This window comes from Haematobia irritans, chromosome 2, assembly GCF_050003625.1.
Source record: "Haematobia irritans isolate KBUSLIRL chromosome 2, ASM5000362v1, whole genome shotgun sequence".
In the NCBI taxonomy this organism is placed as follows: Eukaryota; Metazoa; Arthropoda; class Insecta; order Diptera; family Muscidae; genus Haematobia; species Haematobia irritans.
The window spans coordinates 34,103,650-34,122,861 of NC_134398.1; the positions used below are offsets into that span (position 1 = coordinate 34,103,650).

The 19,212-nt window shown below is 34.6% G+C and overlaps 1 protein-coding gene across 1 annotated transcript; it reads left to right on the top strand.

Annotated features, from left to right (window-relative positions):
- Nucleotides 1–7,618: 7,618 nt before the first annotated feature.
- LOC142224519 (uncharacterized) lies at nucleotides 7,619–17,501 on the top strand. Its single transcript, XM_075294300.1, has 4 exons — nucleotides 7,619–7,745; nucleotides 11,002–11,235; nucleotides 11,990–12,088; nucleotides 12,157–17,501. Exons 1-4 carry the CDS (start codon nucleotides 7,619–7,621, stop codon nucleotides 17,499–17,501), a joined length of 5,805 nt encoding a protein of 1,934 aa, XP_075150415.1.
- The last annotated feature ends 1,711 nt before the right edge of the window (nucleotides 17,502–19,212 follow it).

The following is a 19,212-nucleotide window of genomic DNA, read 5'->3' on the forward strand; positions in this document are numbered from 1 at the left end:
ATGCGGCAACCATGTTCAAACATGTTTTTTCTGTGCGTGTGGGGCTATACGTAAAAGTGAACCGATATGGCCCATTTGCAATACCATCCGACCTATATCAATAACAACTACTTGTGCGAAGTTTCAAGTCGATGGCTTGTTTCGTTCGGAAGTTAGCGTGATTTCAACAGACGCACGGATGGACGGACGGACGGACATGCTCAGATCGACTCAGAATTTCACCACGACCTAAAACATATATACTTTATGGGGTCTTAGCGCAATATGTCAATGTGTTAACAACGGAATGACAAAGTTAATATACCCCCATCCTATGGTCGAAGGTATAAAAATTGTTTGACAAAATTTTCTATAGAAAAACAAGTATATACGGCCGTAAGTTCAGCCAGGCCGAAGCTTATGTACCCTCCATCATGGATTGCGTAGAAACTTCTTCTAAACACTGCCACCCACAAGTGGCAGTTAAGTTGCGGTAACGCTTGCCGATGGCAAGGTATCTTAAAACCTCCTAACACCATCTTCTAAATTGTATGTAAGTCCATACGTGGTATATATCAAATCGAAAAAGATCGATCCAATACGTATATAATTCAGTTTGACAAAGTAGACATAAAATTTTGACAAAATTTTCTACAGAAATAAAATTTTAACAAAATTTTCTTTAGAAATAAAATTTTCACAAAATTTTCTATAGAAATAAAAATTCTCACAAAATTTTCTATAGAAAGAAAATTTTGACAAAAATGTCTACAGAAATAAAATTTTAACAAAAATTTCTATAGAAATAAACTTTTGAAACAATTTTCTATAGAAATAAAATCTTGGTAGATTATTTCTGGCTCGAGTGGCAACCATGATTATGAACCGAATAAAATTTGAACAAACTTTTCTATAGAAATAAAATTTTGACAATGATGAAAATTTTATTATGAACCGAATAAAATTTTAATAAAATTTTCTCTAGAAATAAAATTTTGACAAAATTTTCTATAGAAATAAAATTTTGACAAAATTTTCTATAGAAATAAAATTTTGGTAGATTATTTTTGGCTCTAGTTTCAAGTTTTGTGTGATTGGACCAATTTCGGTATGGTTGTTAGCGACCCTATACTAACACCACGTTCCTAATATGAACCGGATCGGATGAATTTTGCTCCTCCAAGAGGCTCCGGAGGTCAAATCTGGAGAACGTTTTATATGGGGACTATATATAATTATGGACCAATTTTTGCACGGTTGCTAGAGACCATATACCAATACCATGTACCCAATTTCAGCCGGATCGGATGCAATTTGCTTCTCTTTGAGGCTTCGCAAGCCAATTCTGGAGATAGGTTTATATGGGGGCTATATATAATTATGGACCGATGTGGACCAATTTTTGCGTGATTGTTACAGACCATATATCAACACCATGTACCAAATTTCAGCCGGATCGGATGCAATTTGCTTCTGTTTGAGGCTCCACAAGCCAAATCTGCGGATCGGTATATACGGGGGCTATATATAATTAAGGACCGATATGGACCAATTTTTGCATGGTTGTTAGAGGCCATATACCAACACCATGTACCAAATTTCAGCCGGATCGGATGAAATATGCTTCTCGTAGAGGCTCCACAAGCCAAATCTGGGGATCGGTTTATATGGGGGCAATATATAATTATGGACCGATGTGGACCAATTTTTGCATGGTTGTTAGAGACCATATACCAACATCATGTACCAACTTTCAGCCAGATCGGATGAAATTTGCTTCTCTTTGAGGCTCCGTAAGCCAAATCTGGGGATCGGTTTATATGGGGGCTATATATAATCATGGACCGATGTGGACCAATTTTTGCATGATTGTTAGATACCATATACCAGCATCATGTACCAAATTTCAGCCGGATCGGATGAAATCTGCTTCTCTTAGAGGCTCCACAAGCCAAATCTGGGGATCGGTTTATATGGGGGCTATATATAATTATGGAGCGATATGGACCAATTTTTGCGTGGTTGTTAGAGACCATATACCAACACCATGTACCAAATTTCAGCCAGATCGGATGAAATATGCTTTTGTTATAGGCTCCACAAGCCAAATCTAAGGGTCCCTTTATATGGGGGCTATACGTAAAAGTGGACCGATATGGCCCATTTTCAATACCATCCGACCTACATCGATAGCAACTACTTGTGCCAAGTTTCAAGTCGATAGCTTGTTTCGTTCGGAAGTTACCGTGATTTCAACAGACGGACGGATGGACGGACATGCTTAGATCGACTCAGAATTTCACCACGACCAAGAATATATATTTTATGGGGTCTTAGAGCAATATTTCGATGTGTTACAAACGGAATGACAAAGTTAATATACCCCCATCCTATGATGGAGGGAATAAAAAAACATTGACAAAATTTTCTATAGAAATAAAATTTTGAAAAAAAAATTATAGAAAATTTTTTTTCTATAGAAAACTTTGTCAAACAATTTGTATACCATCCACCCGAGGATGGGGGTATATTAACTTTGTAATTCCGTTTGTAACACATTGACATATTGCTCTAAGACAAAATAAAGTATATATGTTCTGGGTCGTGGTGAAATTCTGAGTCGATCTGAGCATGTCCGTCCGTCCGTGCGTCTGTTGAAATCACGCTTACTTCCGAACGAAACAAGCTATTATAAAAAATATACAAAATTATATAAATTATAAAAAAATTATATAAATTAATCTATAAAATTTTTTGTTAAAATCTTATTTTTACAGAAAATTATATAAATTTATCTATAGAAAATGTTGTCAAAAATTTTTTTCTACAGGAAATTTTGTAAAAAATGTTGTCAAAATTGTATTTTTATAAAAAATTTTTCAAAAATTTTTCAAACCCAGCCAACTGCACTCAAATCGATGATTTGACAGTGGCATAGGAAAAGAGATATGTTTGTACGAATTTATTTCGGCATAAGCCGGCTATCATGCAAAACCTTTTTTCGGAAGGTTCAAGTGTGGTTCATTGTTGGGTTTAATGAATTGCCTGAATTTATTCTGATAATTGGTTGATAGTTTTGCTGCAAGTAGAGCATGCTGATGAGGAATGTGGAAATTCCGAAACGTGCGTCCATCCAACCATCTTGCAGCCTATAGGGCTTTGCCCAAATAAATTTGACAAACATTCTTTTCCTCTGTTGGTTAAGCTACACTTGTAGTTTAGTCAATGCATGGTTTTAACCTGAAATCAAAAAACAACAACAATGTTATTTCTATAGAAAATTTTGGCAAAAATTTTATTTTAATTGAAAATGTTTGGCAACATTTTATTTCTATAGACAATTTTGTCAAAATTTTATTTTTATTGACAGTTTTGTAAAAATTTTATTCTTACAGAAAATTTTGTTAAAATTTTATTGTTATAGAAAATTTTGTCAAAATTTGTTGTTATAGAAAATTTTGTCAAAATTTTATTGTTATAGAAAATTTTGTAAAATTTTTATTTTTTATAGAAAAATTTTATTTGTATAGAAAATTTTGTCAAAGTTTTTTCTATAGAAAATTTTGTCAAACAATTTTTATACCTTCCACCATAGGATGGGGGTATATTAACTTTGTCATTCCGTTTGTAACACATTGACATATTGCTCTAAGACCCCATAAAGTATATATGTTTTAGGTCGTGGTGAAATTCTGAGTCGATCTGAGCATGTCCGTCCGTCCGTGCGTCTGTTGAAATCACGCTAACTTCCGAACGAACAAGCTATCGACTTGAAACTTGGCACAAGTAGTTGTTATTGATATAGGTCGGATGGTATTGCAAATGGGCCATATCGGCCCACTTTTACCTATAGCCCCCATATTGAAAATTTTTTCCAAAGTTTATTTTTATAGAAAATTTTGTCACTATTTTATTTCTATAGACAATTTAGTTAAAATTTTATTTCTATTGAAAATTTTCTCATAAGGTTATTTCTATATAAAATTTTGTCAAAATTTTATATCTGTAGAAAATTTTGTAAAAATTTTATTTCTATAGAAATTTTTTGGCAAAATTGTACTTCTATAGAAAATTTTTGGCGAAATTTTATTTCTATAGAAAATTTTGTCAAAATTATATTTCTATAGAAAATTTTGTCAAAATTATATTTCTATAAAAAATTTTGTGACTATTTTATTCCTATAAACAATTTCTATTGAAAATTTTCTCAAAAATATATTTTTATAGAAAATTTTGACAAAATTTTATTTCAATAGAAAATTTTGTCAAAATTTTATTGCTCTAGACAATTTTGTCATTATTTTATTTCTATAGAAAATTTTTGGCAAAATTTTATTTCTACAGAAAATTTTTGGTAAGATTTTATTTTAATTAAAAATGTTTGGCACAATTTTATTTCAATAGAAAATTTTGTCAAAATTGTATTTCTGTAGAAAATTGTCAAATTTTTTTTCTATAAAAAATTTTGTCAAAATGTTATTTCTATTGGAAATTTTGTCAAATTTTATTTCTATAGAAAATTTTGTCAAAATATTATTGTTATAGAAAACAATAAAATTTTTTTTTCTATAGAAAATTTTGTCCAAATTTTATTTCTATATAAAATTTTGTCAAAATTTTATTTCTACAGAAATTTTTGTCAAAATTTTATTTCTATAGAAAATGTTGTCCTGCATAAGGTACGAAATTGCTACAAATTAGAAAAAGTATTGAATAGAAAGAACCACGAGAAGACTGCGGATTTATGCAAGAGTATGCCAGTTAACTTGATACTGAGATCGCCTTCAACTTTAGCCGTCACGAAGAAAATTACAATACACATTATATAGGAGATAAGACATCTATCTGCCTAAGTTAAAAGGATTTTGGTGCATTTTGTGCAGCGGCCGAAAATATCCTTGCCCTAGTCTACCTTTGGCATACGATGAAATCACTGTTTCCGTTAAAGTTTAAAACCAAAATAAAGAAACCAAAAAGAAAAACCTGAAAAAAATAAATCATCCCTTACAACCATTCCCACAGCACCCTCAGCCTCGCCTTACGTACGTACGTCTTACTGAGTGTTACGACCACAGTAAATAGGAAATAAGGGTAAATATTTCGAAACTTGAAGCAAATTCACAACAAAAAACGAATACGAATGGAAACTTAAACCAAATACACTACATGCTATAGCAAATCCACGACCTGTTGGCAATGGCTAAAAGCAGTTCAAATTCCTTTGTTAGCCGTGATTTCCCTTTCATGAATTTTCTTTTTCTATTGAAACTTTTGGCATACCTTTTGTGTTGTTTTCAAGTGCTACAAGGTTAAATGGTGAAACATAAATAAGGTGTGGGCGTTCCAGCCTATTTGTCCTTAACTTCCGTTTTACATGTTTGCTTTTCGGTGTTTTTTTGTTTTGGCCAAAGTGCTCCATATTGTTGCTTTACAGCTTAATGACCTTGATTGTTTTTTTTTTAACCCTAAACCACATAGTAGCTATATAACTTTGTATAACTTTGATCTAGAAGAAAATGTGCCTACTGAAAATTGTGGTTTTAGCGCCCATAGAATATGCGATCCGTCTGTCCGTCTATCCATATAATTGTTGTTAGCAAAATTCAGGTTGGAATTATTAACCGGTTTTCATGAAATTAGGTACAAAATATATTTTTTTTGGCTAAAAACCGAACGCTATCGAAAAAAACGAACCAGAGTTACATGTATGGCACATTTTCGGTAAATGAGGTCATATTCACGGATGGCTATATTGGTAGATCGGTAGAATTCTTGCTGTTTTGGTAGATTTTGTAAAATATACATATCCATCAAAGAGTAAGGTACTTCCCAAATTTTCCATAGAAATAAAATTTTGAGTACATTTTCTATAGAAATAAAATCGTGATAACATTTTCTATAGAAATAAAATCTTGACAAAATTTTCTATAGAAATAAAATCTTGACAAAATTTTCTACAGAAATAAAATTTAGAGAAAATTTTCCATAGAAATAACATTTTGATAAAATTTTCTATAGAAATAAATTTTTGAGAAAATTTTCTACAGAAATACAATTTTGAGAAAATTTTCCTTAGAAATAAAATATTTATAACATTTTTCATAGAAATAAAATTTAGACAAAAATTTATATGGAAATAAAATTTTGACAACACTTTTATAGAAATAAATATTTTGACATTTTTCTATAGAAATAAAATTTTTATAACATTTTCCAATGTTATAAAAATTTTTGACAAAATTTTTGACAAAATTTTCTACAGGAATAAAATTTTGAGAGCCTTTTCTATAAAAATAAAATTTTCTATACAAGTAAAATTTTCTATGGAAATAAATTTTTCTATAGAAATAAAATTTGATAGAAACAAACTTTTGAGAAAGTTTTCTATAGAAATAAAATTTTGAAAATTTTTTTATTAAAATAATATTTTGAAAAATTTTCTATAGAAATAACATTTTATAAAAACAAATTTTTGAGAAAGTTTTCTATAGAAATAAAATGTTGAAAATTTTTCTATTAAAATAATATTTTGAAAAAATTTCTAGAGAAATAAAATTTTGATAAAATTTTCTATAGAAAAAAATTTTGACAAAATGTTCTATAGAAATAAAATATTAAAAAACAAATTCTATTGAAATTAAATTATAACAAAATTTATATAGATGTAAAATTTTGATAAAATATTCTATAGAAATAAATTTTTGAGAAAATTTTTACAGTAATAAAATGTTGACAAAATTTTCTATAGAAATAAAATGTTTAAATAAAATAGAAATAAATATTTTGACAAATAGGAAAATAGAAATAAAATTTTCTACAGAAATAAAATTTTGACAAAATTTGCTATCAAATTAATAAAATCTAATGTATAAAAATAAGCCGGATTTTCTTTCCTGAAATCCGACTTATTTTTATACATTAGAACGCACGAATATTTTGACAAAAAATTTCTATAGAAATAAAATTTTGACAAAATTTGCTATCAAATTAATAAAATCTAATGTATAAAAATAAGTCGGATTTTCTTTCCTGACGCAATAACTCCAAAACGCACGAACCGATTTCCACGGTTTTGATTTCGGTGGAAAGGTCTCGGGCTATAAAGTAAAGAAAAGTTTCCACGGAAACGCGAGAAGACCTTTTTTTACACCGCCATCTCTGAAGCAACTCCAGAACGCACCAACCGATTTCCACGGTTTGGCATTCGTTGAAAAGGTCTCGGGCTCTGTGAGGTTTATAGCAAAGAAAATTCAAGAAAAGTTTCTACGGAAAACCGTGAAGACCTTTTTTTACACCGCCAACTCCAGAACGTACAAACCGATTTCCACGATTTTGATTTCGGTGGAAAGGTCTCGGGCTATAAAGTAAAGAAAAGTTTCAACGGAAACCCGTGAAGACCTTTTTTTACACCGCCATCTCTGAAGCAAATCCAGAACGCACCAACCGATTTCCACGGTTTGACATTCGTTGGAAAGGTCCGGGGCTCCACGAGATTTATAGCAAAGAAAATTCAAGAAAAGTTTCAACTTTTTCAACGGATAAATCCATTTGTTCATACAGCGCACATTACAAAAATTTTTAATTGGAATTCATCGCAGTTGCTTTTGTTATAAAATAATTTTATTTTTTCACATACAAAATGTTCGGAGGACGTAGAGGGCAATTATGTGGTGAAAATAGGGTACCTTATTTTTTATATCTGGTGGGAGAGGGGGACATCCCCTTGCCAGACATTTTCAAAATTGGGACAAAGTTCTCCGACTTGGGTGAAATTTCCAAGGAAGTTTAGGGGTGATGTCTAGACAAAAACCCGCTAATTTATTTTTCGATATTTGGTCGCCGAGGTGGACCACCCCTTTATACGATTTTTGTTAAAGTACAGTAAAAAAAAAACTAAAATTCTCTGATTTACTTGAGATTTACAGAGAACACACGGTTTCGAATTTATTAGGGGTACCTGATTTTTTAATATTTGGACGGAAAAGGAGACGTCCTCCTTGCCAGACTTTTTGAAAATTGGAACAAAATTATCCGATTTGCTTGAAATTTTCGGGGAAGGTTAAAGAAGGCGTCTAGGCAATGAACAGGCGATATTTGGTCGAGGAGGGGGTCTCCCATTTGTCCGATTTTTATACCCTGCACCACACTCTGTAGAACAGGGTATTATAAGTCAGTGCATATGTTTGCAACACCCAGAAGGAGACGAGCTAGACATATGGGGTCTTTGGCCATATTGCGGGAAGAAGCGAACGAAGGGGTTTGGCCTTTTGCCAAATTTTTTGAAAATAGCAAGTAGAGGATTGTCGATAAATGGGAACTCGGTAGATAATTCTATGATATTTCCGCAGGCTTCTGCCAGACTTTCTTAAGAAAAAAAACTTAAATTTATATGAAGTTGACTGGCAAGGGTGCTTCACTTTCCGGTATATGTTTGGAAAGGCATGTTCTCCGTGTCCAACACTTTAACAAATGTTAATATGCTCAATTTTTAAGTACTTTTACTTTATCCGATTTGTTGGACGATATGTTGAGGAAATGTAGAAGATTGTCCAACGATTTGAATACAGAACAATTAAAAAAATTTTTGAAAGTGAACACCCCCTACCCCACTTTTGTTAAGCCGCTCCGTTTTACATCTGCATAATTTCTGTATATAAACGAAAAAGTAAGTAGTCCGATTTTTTTGAAATGTATGGGACACGTGTGTGGAAACCATGAAGTAATTAATCAGTACTTCAGTTTTTGTGCCAGACTTCCCTTGACCCTACTCTCTAAAAGAGTTGAAATCTTTTCAAATTTGTTTTCAGATCGAAGGATATGGTTGACTAAGTTATCGAAAATATGCTTCGGGAGGCGCAGCGCATATGTTTGCAACACCCAGAAGGAGACGAGCTAGACATATGGGGTCTTTGGCCATATTGCGGGAAGAAGCGAACGAAGGGGTTTGGCCTTTTGCCAAATTTTTTGAAAATAGCAAGTAGAGGATTGTCGATAAATGGGAACTCGGTAGATAATTCTATGATATTTCCGCAGGCTTCTGCCAGACTTTCTTAAGAAAAAAACTTAAATTTATATGAAGTTGACTGGCAAGGGTGCTTCACTTTCCGGTATATGTTTGGAAAGGCATGTTCTCCGTGTCCAACACTTTAACAAATGTTAATATGGTCAATTTTTAAGTACTTTTACTTTATCCGATTTGTTGGACGATATGTTGAGGAAATGTAGAAGATTGTCCAACGATTTGAATACAGAACAATTAAAAAAAATTTTGAAAGTGAACACCCCCTACCCCACTTTTGTTAAGCCGCTCCGTTTTACATCTGCATAATTTCTGTATATAAACGAAAAAGTAAGTAGTCCGATTTTTTTGAAATGTATGGGACACGTGTGTGGAAACCATGAAGTAATTAATCAGTACTTCAGTTTTTGTGCCAGACTTCCCTTGACCCTACTCTCTAAAAGAGTTCAAATCTTTTCAAATTTGTTTTCAGATCGAAGGATATGGTTGACTAAGTTATCGAAAATATGCTTCGGGAGGCGCAGCGAAGAAGACCGGGTTACGCTAGTTTTCTATAGAAGTAAAATTTTGCATGGAAATAAAATTTCGTCAAAATTTTCTATAGAAATAAAATTTTCAAAAAAATTCTATAGAAATAAAATTTTGAAAAAAAAAATCTATAGAAATAAAATCTTTAAAAAATTTCCTACAGAAATAAAATTTTGAAAAAATTTTCTATAGAAAAAATGTTTTTGAAAAAATTTCTATAGAAATAAAATATAAAAAAAAAATCTATAGAAATTAAATTTTAACAAAATTTCTATAGATGCGAAATTTTGAGAAAATTTTCTATAGAATTTGTTTACGTCAAGAACGTAAACCCCTATTTTTCCCCGCGAACAATCTTAAAAATACCCGAATTATTATATGAAATGTTATCGAAATGCTTTCAATTAGTTAACTAAGATAGCTTAACGACAATATGTCTTCATATCAGCCATATTGTAAAAATTACATCCGTAAAAATCTTTCTTGTTCACTTCTGTCACTTGACCTGTTAAGAACTATTGGTAAGAATTCTATCCAAAGAAATAAAGTCCAAAATTTGATGAAATACTAATTCCCGCCTTTGGTTTTACTTCACTTTGTTTCTTTGTTTTGCATGTTGGGAGCTACGAACTAAGACAAAAAACTATTTCGTTTTGTTGGTTTGTTTCGGCTCATGAGAGTTACATCAACCTTTCTATTTCACCCAGATTCCTGTGCTCCATTGCTCATCTGTCCATTATTGACAAACATTTGCAGTGTGTTTCGCATTATCATTTTGGTCCACTTCGAGCCAGATTGCCTCCGTTACTCTCTGAGATTTCATCTCCTGATCTACCAATAGCAAACAGGTACGTTGGTTTTGCACATGATTTTTTATGCCAGTCTTCATTGTAAGCTCCACGTGATTTTGTGTCAAGAGTCTATTCTTTTGCGATATTTATACATTTCTAAAGTGTAATAAAAAAAAAATAATAATCGCAAAAATATATTCTAAAAAAAAAAAAAAGATAATAATAAAATACACGTGAATAAAGTTTTTGGAAAAATTTAAAACGATACGCCACTCCAAATATATTTTTAAAATAAAAAGAAATTGTTTGGTGGTCTGAAGCATTGGTTTACTTCAATTGAAAGTATAGTGTGCAACAATCCACATACAAAATCTGGTAGTATTTAGCGGAAAAATTGTGGAACATCTAATTGTGACCAATCCATTTGCCGTACCATTGGATTATTCCCTGTGGAAACCCTGCTCATCACCATACAAAACCCCGTGAAAATTAAAGCAAGTAAGCAATAATACATTTACTACTGTTTCCCTTGATATAGAGTGATGCTAATTGTAAAATCTTGAAATATTACCGAAATTTGGGACAAGACAAATCTTTATTCTTCGATGCCAACATAATTTTGTACACCAGTGTACCCAAGAACACGAGACATAATTTATCAATTGCATTCTGTTCAAAAACCAGTCTGTGTTGTTGTTGTAGCCACTCTTTGCCAATGCATTGGATACCAGTTTATTGGTGCTCTTGGTTTTTTCGAACAGTTTGATAAATTTATGCCAGTTTCTGTGATAGCGGTTTGTGTGCTACACAGCTGCCAACACTACGCTGCACATCTATTTTACTCTCACATGCTCTTGAGTACGATTCCATTGCCCATCACCAACACTCTCGTTCTCTTGAGTGTCTCATCCACAGCTGGTATTTACAGTGTTGGAAATATCAGCTCCACTTAACCTCTCCCTCTTTCACCTGCGAAATCAATAGTCTACTAGAGTAGCATATTGTGTTCTCTGTTTTTCGCATATACTTTTGAAAATCTCGATTTCCCATTAATAAATAAGAAAATATTGATCAAAACAAAAAGTAAACCAATTCTTCTTCTTCTTCGGCTCCATATAACCTCTCGGTCTTTCACATGCGAATTTAATAGTCTACAAAAGTATCATATTGTGTTCCTTGTTTTTCGCATGTACTCTAAGAAAACTCGGTTTCGAATTTATAAATAAGAAATCGCCGATCAAAACAAAAATAAGACCAATTCTTCCTCTTCTTCTACTAGACTAAAGTTCGTTGACCTACATTTCGCCTTTTGTTTTTATATCCATCTTCACTTGGATGAAGATACGTGTTTCTCGACACAGAGATATTTTAGAAAATCAAGATACAAAGGGTTGCCACGTATATTTATTTGTAATATAAATCCAGAAATAATTAAGTAATATCTTTTATCTCTATATATTGAAATTTGGCCTATAGATTCGTCCAGGATTTATTTTTGATGTGATATATTTTTCTACTGTATCAGAAACTTCGTGAATTTTCGAAAAAAAAAAAGGAAACGAAATATAGTTGCGTTGGTCCTACAAAAATTTGAGTCCACGTTTTATGATGATAGCGCCAAAATAAATTATTCTATGGTATATTTGTATTACGAATTTTTATTATTTGAAAGTGCAAAGACAAGTCTTATATACGTGTAATTTCTCACATATTTGGTTCGAATATCACGTCTCTGGAGAATTGGCTGATTTAGTTGCAATTTTGAAAGCTGGTAATAAGATTTGAGCTAAACTTTTGGTGCCTGGCATTTTTTTTTTTTTTTTTGAGTGTATCATTCAGAATCTCGTGTAGTATTCATTCGAGTTTGTCCTAAACTTCGGGTAAATTTCCTTCCATTTTATTTCATTTCCCAAGTTGCGGCAATGTCCCTAGATAGGTTCATACGACTGGCTGATAGCTTGGTCGAATTTGAGGCCGCTCTAGATGGTAAGGAACTAGCGGTCGATAAAATTTGTCTAATAGAAACTCACAGGTGTGAAGTTCAATCTATATGGGAACATTTGCGTCAGGCGTCGGATCAATGCTTGGCTGAATTGGCCAATGAGGAGGAGCCGGAGGGAAAGGGCAGTAAAGATGACGAGGATGAAGAGGGCCAAGAAGCTAGTGACACTGAGAAAGTGAAAATGAAGTACAAAGCTTCATATGCGACTTATTGTAGATGTGTAACTAAGCTCACTGAATATTCTCAGAATCTTGTGCCGGCGGCTGTAACGTCTGTCACGCATATCAATAGTAGCTATAATCTGCCCCCTCTCGAATTGGCGACTTTTTATAGTGACTATAAGTCTTGGCCCACATTCCGTGACTTATTCACTGCTCTTTGTATCAAGAATACAAAATTAAGTCCGATTGAGAAGTTAGTTCATCTTAAACAGAAGACTAAGGGCGAGGCTCACGAAATTGTCTCAAAAAGTCCCCTTACAAATGATGGTTTTGCTTCCGCTTGGCGGAATCTTTGTGAACGTTTCGAGAACAAACGTGTACTTATCAATGAGGAGCTAAAAACTTTATTTAATCTTCAGCCCATCAAATCCGAGAATGCTGATGCATTGAAGAAATTACAAAGGGAGCTTAATTCATGCATTTCCAATCTTAAGTTCTATGGTACAAATATTGAAAGTTGGAATGCCATTTTTGTGTTTATTTGCTCCAATTGTTTACCCGAGTCCACTTTAACGTTATGGGAGCAAACTTTGAGTGATAAGACCACTGTCCCCCCTTGGTCTGAACTCAACGTCTTTCTCACTAACAGATATCGTACCCTGGAATCTGTTTTAGAGGTAAGGAGGTGTGAAAGCCCCAAACAAGTTCTGTCTAAACAGAGGACCTTATCCAATTCGAAATCTTCTTCCGAAAAAGTTAGGGCTTTTCAGACTAACGTTGATAAAACTCAATGTAAATTGTGCCCCACGGAGTTTCATCCGATTAGAAAATGTCCTCGTTTTATGGCTATGAATCAAACACAGCGACTTACGGAAATTAAAAGTAAGAATTTGTGTTTGAATTGCTTTTCTGCCGCACATGGTGTACGTAACTGCAAAAGTAAACACTCTTGTTTTAAATGTAAAAAGCGCCATAACACTCTGCTTCATAAGGAAGCCAATCCTCAAGTTGTGACCACTCATACATTACCTTCTACGTCCTCGGGACCTCGAATAGATGTTGCACCCCAAACTTCCCAAGTACAGATACAGTCCACTATCCCAACAAGTAATGTGGTGCAGACCTGTTTCGCTTCTAACTCTAGGGGAGTCCTTCTTGGTACAGCTATTGTAAATTTACTTCATTACGGAGTCGTATACCAAGCAAGGGCTCTCATAGATTCCGGGTCCGAAGGGACATTTATTTCTGATAGGCTCTTCAATATGCTAAAATTGCCATTTCGAAAGACTGCAGCCAGAATATCTGGTTTGAACAATAGCATATCTGCTGACGTCCAGAAGGAATGTGATTTTAGACTTCGGTCCAATAAGGACTTGAATTTTGAAATTGGTGTGACGGCACTTGTAGTTCCACATCTTTCTAACAATCTTCCTGCCAGCACTATCGATTCCATAGCTATTTCAGATTTTCCAGATATCGAACTAGCTGATCCTGGCCTTTTTGAGAGCTCCAGAATTGACATATTACTGGGGGCAGATGTTTTGCCCTCGATAATGCTACAAGGATGTAGATTAGGTGTATGTGGGTCTCTAATGGCGCAACAGACGGTATTTGGGTGGATAATCACTGGCCCTGTCCATAATGAGACTCCCTATTCTCAAACCACATGTGTATCATACTTTTGTGAAATCTCTTTAGATAAAGAGATTTCACGCTTTTGGGAGGTGGAGAACATTCCACAGAAACGATTCATGTCCCAATCAGATAAATTTTGCGATGAATTATATAAAAGTACAACTAAAAGGAATGATGAGGGGAGATATATAGTTTCTCTTCCATTTAAGGAAGAATATCCTCAAGATATTAATCTGGGCCATTCAAGGGCTAGCGCGATGGCGCAATATTTTCGTAATGAATCCAGGCTTTTGAAAATTCCTCAATTTAAAAATGAGTATGATAGCACCCTAGAGGAATATCTCACATTGAAACACATGGTCCCAGTTTCTGCCCCGAATCCATTGCATGATAGCTCATATTATTATTTACCGCATCATGCGGTCATAAAGCCAGAAAGTACGACTACCAAAGTTCGAGTAGTCTTTAATGCATCCGCTGCCTCTTCAAATGGATCCAGTCTCAATGATCTACTCCATATTGGCCCCTCTTTACAAAATGATTTGACGCTTTTGATCCTCAAATGGCGTTTTTATCGTTATGTATTTAATGGGGATATACAAAAAATGTATAGGCAGATTTTGGTAAATAAGGATCATACACCTTTTCAACGTATTTTGTACCGTAAATGTCCAAAAGGTCCGATACGAGACTATGAACTCCAAACGGTTACTTTTGGTGTGAATAGTGCACCATATTTGGCAATACGTACAATGATACAATTGGCGGATGATGTGAAATACACTTATCCTTTGGCTAGCAATGTCCTTAAATCCTCGATGTACGTCGATGACGCTTTGGTGGGAGCACATACAATTTCAACTGCAATTCAAACGAGGGACGAAGTCATTGCGGCATTGAGATCAGCAGGATTTTCAATGAGGAAATGGACGTCCAATTCAAAAAGGATCCTTGAAGGACTTCCCACTGAGGACTTACTATATTCAGATTTTTTAGATTTTGATGATCATAGTTCTGCAAAGACTTTAGGCATTCGTTGGAATGCGCGCTCCGATCACTTCTATTTTTCTACAGTTGCTTTTCCACAAAATTGTCTTAACACAAAACGTGAAGTCCTTTCACAGATCTCTAGGCTATTTGATCCAGCGGGATGGCTAGCCCCAATCGTCATAACTGCGAAAATTATAATGCAAAAGATTTGGATGGATCGCACTGAATGGGATGCTGTCATCACACCTGAAACTTTAGCGCTTTGGAAATCTTTTAAAGATAACTGCCAACACATAGACAATATCCAAATTCCACGATGGATTAAATTTGTACCAGATTGTGATGTCCAAATCCACGGATTCTGTGATGCCTCTCAGAAGGCTTATGCTGCCGCCATATATATCCGAATTGTTTTTCAAGACTCTATACATGTTAATTTAATTTCTTCCAAAACAAAAGTTGCACCTCTTAAAACTATATCAATTCCGAGGTTGGAATTATGCGGGGCTACACTTTTGGCTGAAATCATTGATGCTCTTATTCCAAATTTTGAAATTCCAAATTATTCCATATATTGCTGGTGCGATTCCACAATTGTCTTGGCATGGTTGGCCAAACCACCATGCTATTGGAATACCTTCGTGGCCAATCGCGTTTCTAAGATTATCGAGGTAGTCAATGCATCACGATGGTTTCATATTGACACCGAACATAATCCTGCTGATATAGCTAGCAGGGGACTTCCTCCTCTGGAGCTATTGGAAAACGAATTATGGTGGAAAGGTCCATATTGGCTGTCTAAACCCATGGCGACTTGGCCCGAATCCAAATCTCATAACGCTGAAGATATTTGTTTGGAGAAACGACTTATAAAGGTTCACTTTTCATATTTTTCGAATTATCAGGATGCCCTAGAGCGTTTTTCATCATATTCTCGAGCGTTACGCGTCATCTCCTATATATATCGCTTCTTTTACAGGACTCACCCCAAATTCCGTGACAACTTTTGTAAAGCTAGTATCGCTTTAACAAGTGCAGAGATCATATTTGCCCGAAAACAACTCATAATAGTCTGCCAAAAGGCATTCTACCCAAATGAGTATTCATGTCTTAATTCTAAGAAATCCATTTCTAAATCAAGTCCACTATTGAATTTAAATCCATTTGTCGACAATGAAGGATTTATGCGAGTTTGCGGCAGATTGGAATCCTCCCCCAATTTAACTTATAGTGAAAGGCATCCAATCATACTTCCATATGGTTGCCAATACTCCAGACTTTTGATAAAATTTATTCACGATATTACACTTCATGGAGGAAACCAGCTTCTCCTTCGATTGGTTCGCACCCAGTACTGGATCCCAAAAGTACAAAATTTAATCAAGACAACAATCCATCACTGCAAAATCTGCGTACTTTACAAACGACGATGTCAACAACAACTGATGGCCGCATTGCCACCAGAAAGATGCGAGTTTTCCAGACCTTTCACTCATACAGGACTGGATTTTGCTGGCCCTTTTGACGTCAAAAGTTATTCTGGGCGATTTTGCCGCATTTCTAAAGGCTACGTGGTAGTATTTGTCTGTTTTTCCACAAAGGCAATACACCTTGAGGGGACTTCAGATTTATCCACACCAGCTTTTCTTGGAGCTTTCAGCCGTTTTGTTTCACGTCGTGGGTGTCCACTCCATTTACATTCGGATAATGGGACCACATTCATGGGCGCTTCTCGAGTCCTAGCAAAAGAATTCATCCAAACGTCTCATCTTGCTATCACTGCCAATTATTCTCATCAGAACCTCACCTGGCATTTCATCCCACCAGGAGCACCCCATATGGGTGGCCTATGGGAAGCTGGGGTAAAGAGCTTCAAGCTTCATTTTAAGAAAATAGCTGGTGGCATGAAATACACATTTGAAGAGCTACAAACATTATTAACCAAGATAGAAGCATGTCTCAATTCCAGACCACTTTCTCCAAGTTCTGAAAATCCATGTGATCTTACTGCTCTTACCCCAGGCCACTTTTTAATTGGAACCCCGATACTAGTCCCTTTAGATCCAGAATATCGTGAAACACCACTATCCATTCAAAACAGGTGGCAACGTCTCAAAGCAGTCCATCAACACTTTTGTACTCGATGGAAAAACGAATATCTCAAGGAGTTACAAAAACGCAATAAGTGGAAGTGGCCTGAGGCCAATCTGACGGTTGATACATTTGTCGTCGTTAGGGATGAAAATCTGCCTCCCAACTGCTGGCGTCTTGGAAGAATTACAAAAGTTTATCAAGGCAGCGATAATAGGGTCCGAGTTGCAGATATCCTAACGCAAAGAGGAACAATCACAAGGCCCATAACGAAACTAGTTGTCCTCTTTAACGAAAACAATTAAGTCCTATTTGTATTTTTTCCAAAGGTTTTCTTTTGTTTTTTGTTTTAGCCTCAGTTTTATTTTGTAATTTTATTAATCTCCGTTTCCACCACTAATTACATTTATTTTGCAGAAATATGAACTCTCACAAGGCAAATAAAAAATCCACCCATTCTGCTTATGTGTGCCGAGTATGTCGTAAAATCCATGCTCTCAAATATTGTTATCGCTTTCGTAACATGAATATTACACAGAGAAAAGAGGTCGTTAAAAAGTACGGATATTGCCCTAATTGCTTGGCACATACCCACTCACAAGGTTCCTGCTTTACCAAAACTGGCTGTGGATATTGCCAAAAAGGTCACCACTCGCTTCTGCACATGCACGACCGATTACAGAAATTATCTTCTCCGGTCGTCCAAAGGAGAACTCCACGATCTGCGCCAAAGAAACCTACCACCAAGTCGACAACTAATTGTACTAGAAAACCTCCTACTAGTATTCCAACTTTTGACGAAAAAGCTGCTACTACATCTCTCACCGCCATTCTTCGTCAGAATGCTGCAACACTGTTACCTACTGCTATGGTGAAAATTCAAACCAAAGATGGAAAACATAATGCTAGATGCCTTCTCGATTCTGCATCAAAAATGAGTTCCATATCGAAGCAATTCATTAAACAGTTCGATATGACCACTTTGGAGTTAGACAACGAAACTATATGTCCCGTCACGCTTTGGTCTTGTGTCGATTCGGGTTTTAAACTGGACGCCACGTTAAGGGTACACAGCCGTATCAACACAACTACACCGAAGGAATCATTACCAGATAACATTAAAAACCATTATGATCATTTGATGCTGGCCGACCCACATTTTCATAAGTCGTCGTCCGTGGATATTGTGATTGGAGTTGATATCTTTTCCAGAATTATTCGAGAAGGCATTTTTATAAGAACTGGATTACCTACTGCTCAAAATACCTCCTTTGGTATAGTTATATATGGCACATTTTCCATATAACTTTTTATCCTTTCATTTCACTATTATTACTTATGCTTCATGTTGCTTTAATCAAACCGATAGATAATAGATAATTCAAATGAATACAGAATTCTTCTCTATCGTAAGAATTAAAAACTCGTAAGAATTAAAAACAAATAAACTTAAAAGATACATAAATGAATTAAAACTAATTGTAAGCGAAAATAAAGATATTGTATCTTTAAGATACTTCTCATAATTAGCGTTAGTAATTATGCATACAAAACTTACCTATTCGAATTAATATTATCGTAAAATACCTTTACCCTAGTACTTGCGTTATAATATGGTTCCAATGTTTTTATTACAGTAATACTGCAAGGGGGGCGGTAATGTTTACGTCAAGAACGTAAACCCCTATTTTTCCCCGCGAACAATCTTAAAAATACCCGAATTATTATATGAAATGTTATCGAAATGCTTTCAATTAGTTAACTAAGATAGCTTAACGACAATATGTCTTCATATCAGCCATATTGTAAAAATTACATCCGTAAAAATCTTTCTTGTTCACTTCTGTCACTTGACCTGTTAAGAACTATTGGTAAGAATTCTATCCAAAGAAATAAAGTCCAAAATTTGATGAAATACTAATTCCCGCCTTTGGTTTTACTTCACTTTGTTTCTTTGTTTTGCATGTTGGGAGCTACGAACTAAGACAAAAAACTATTTCGTTTTGTTGGTTTGTT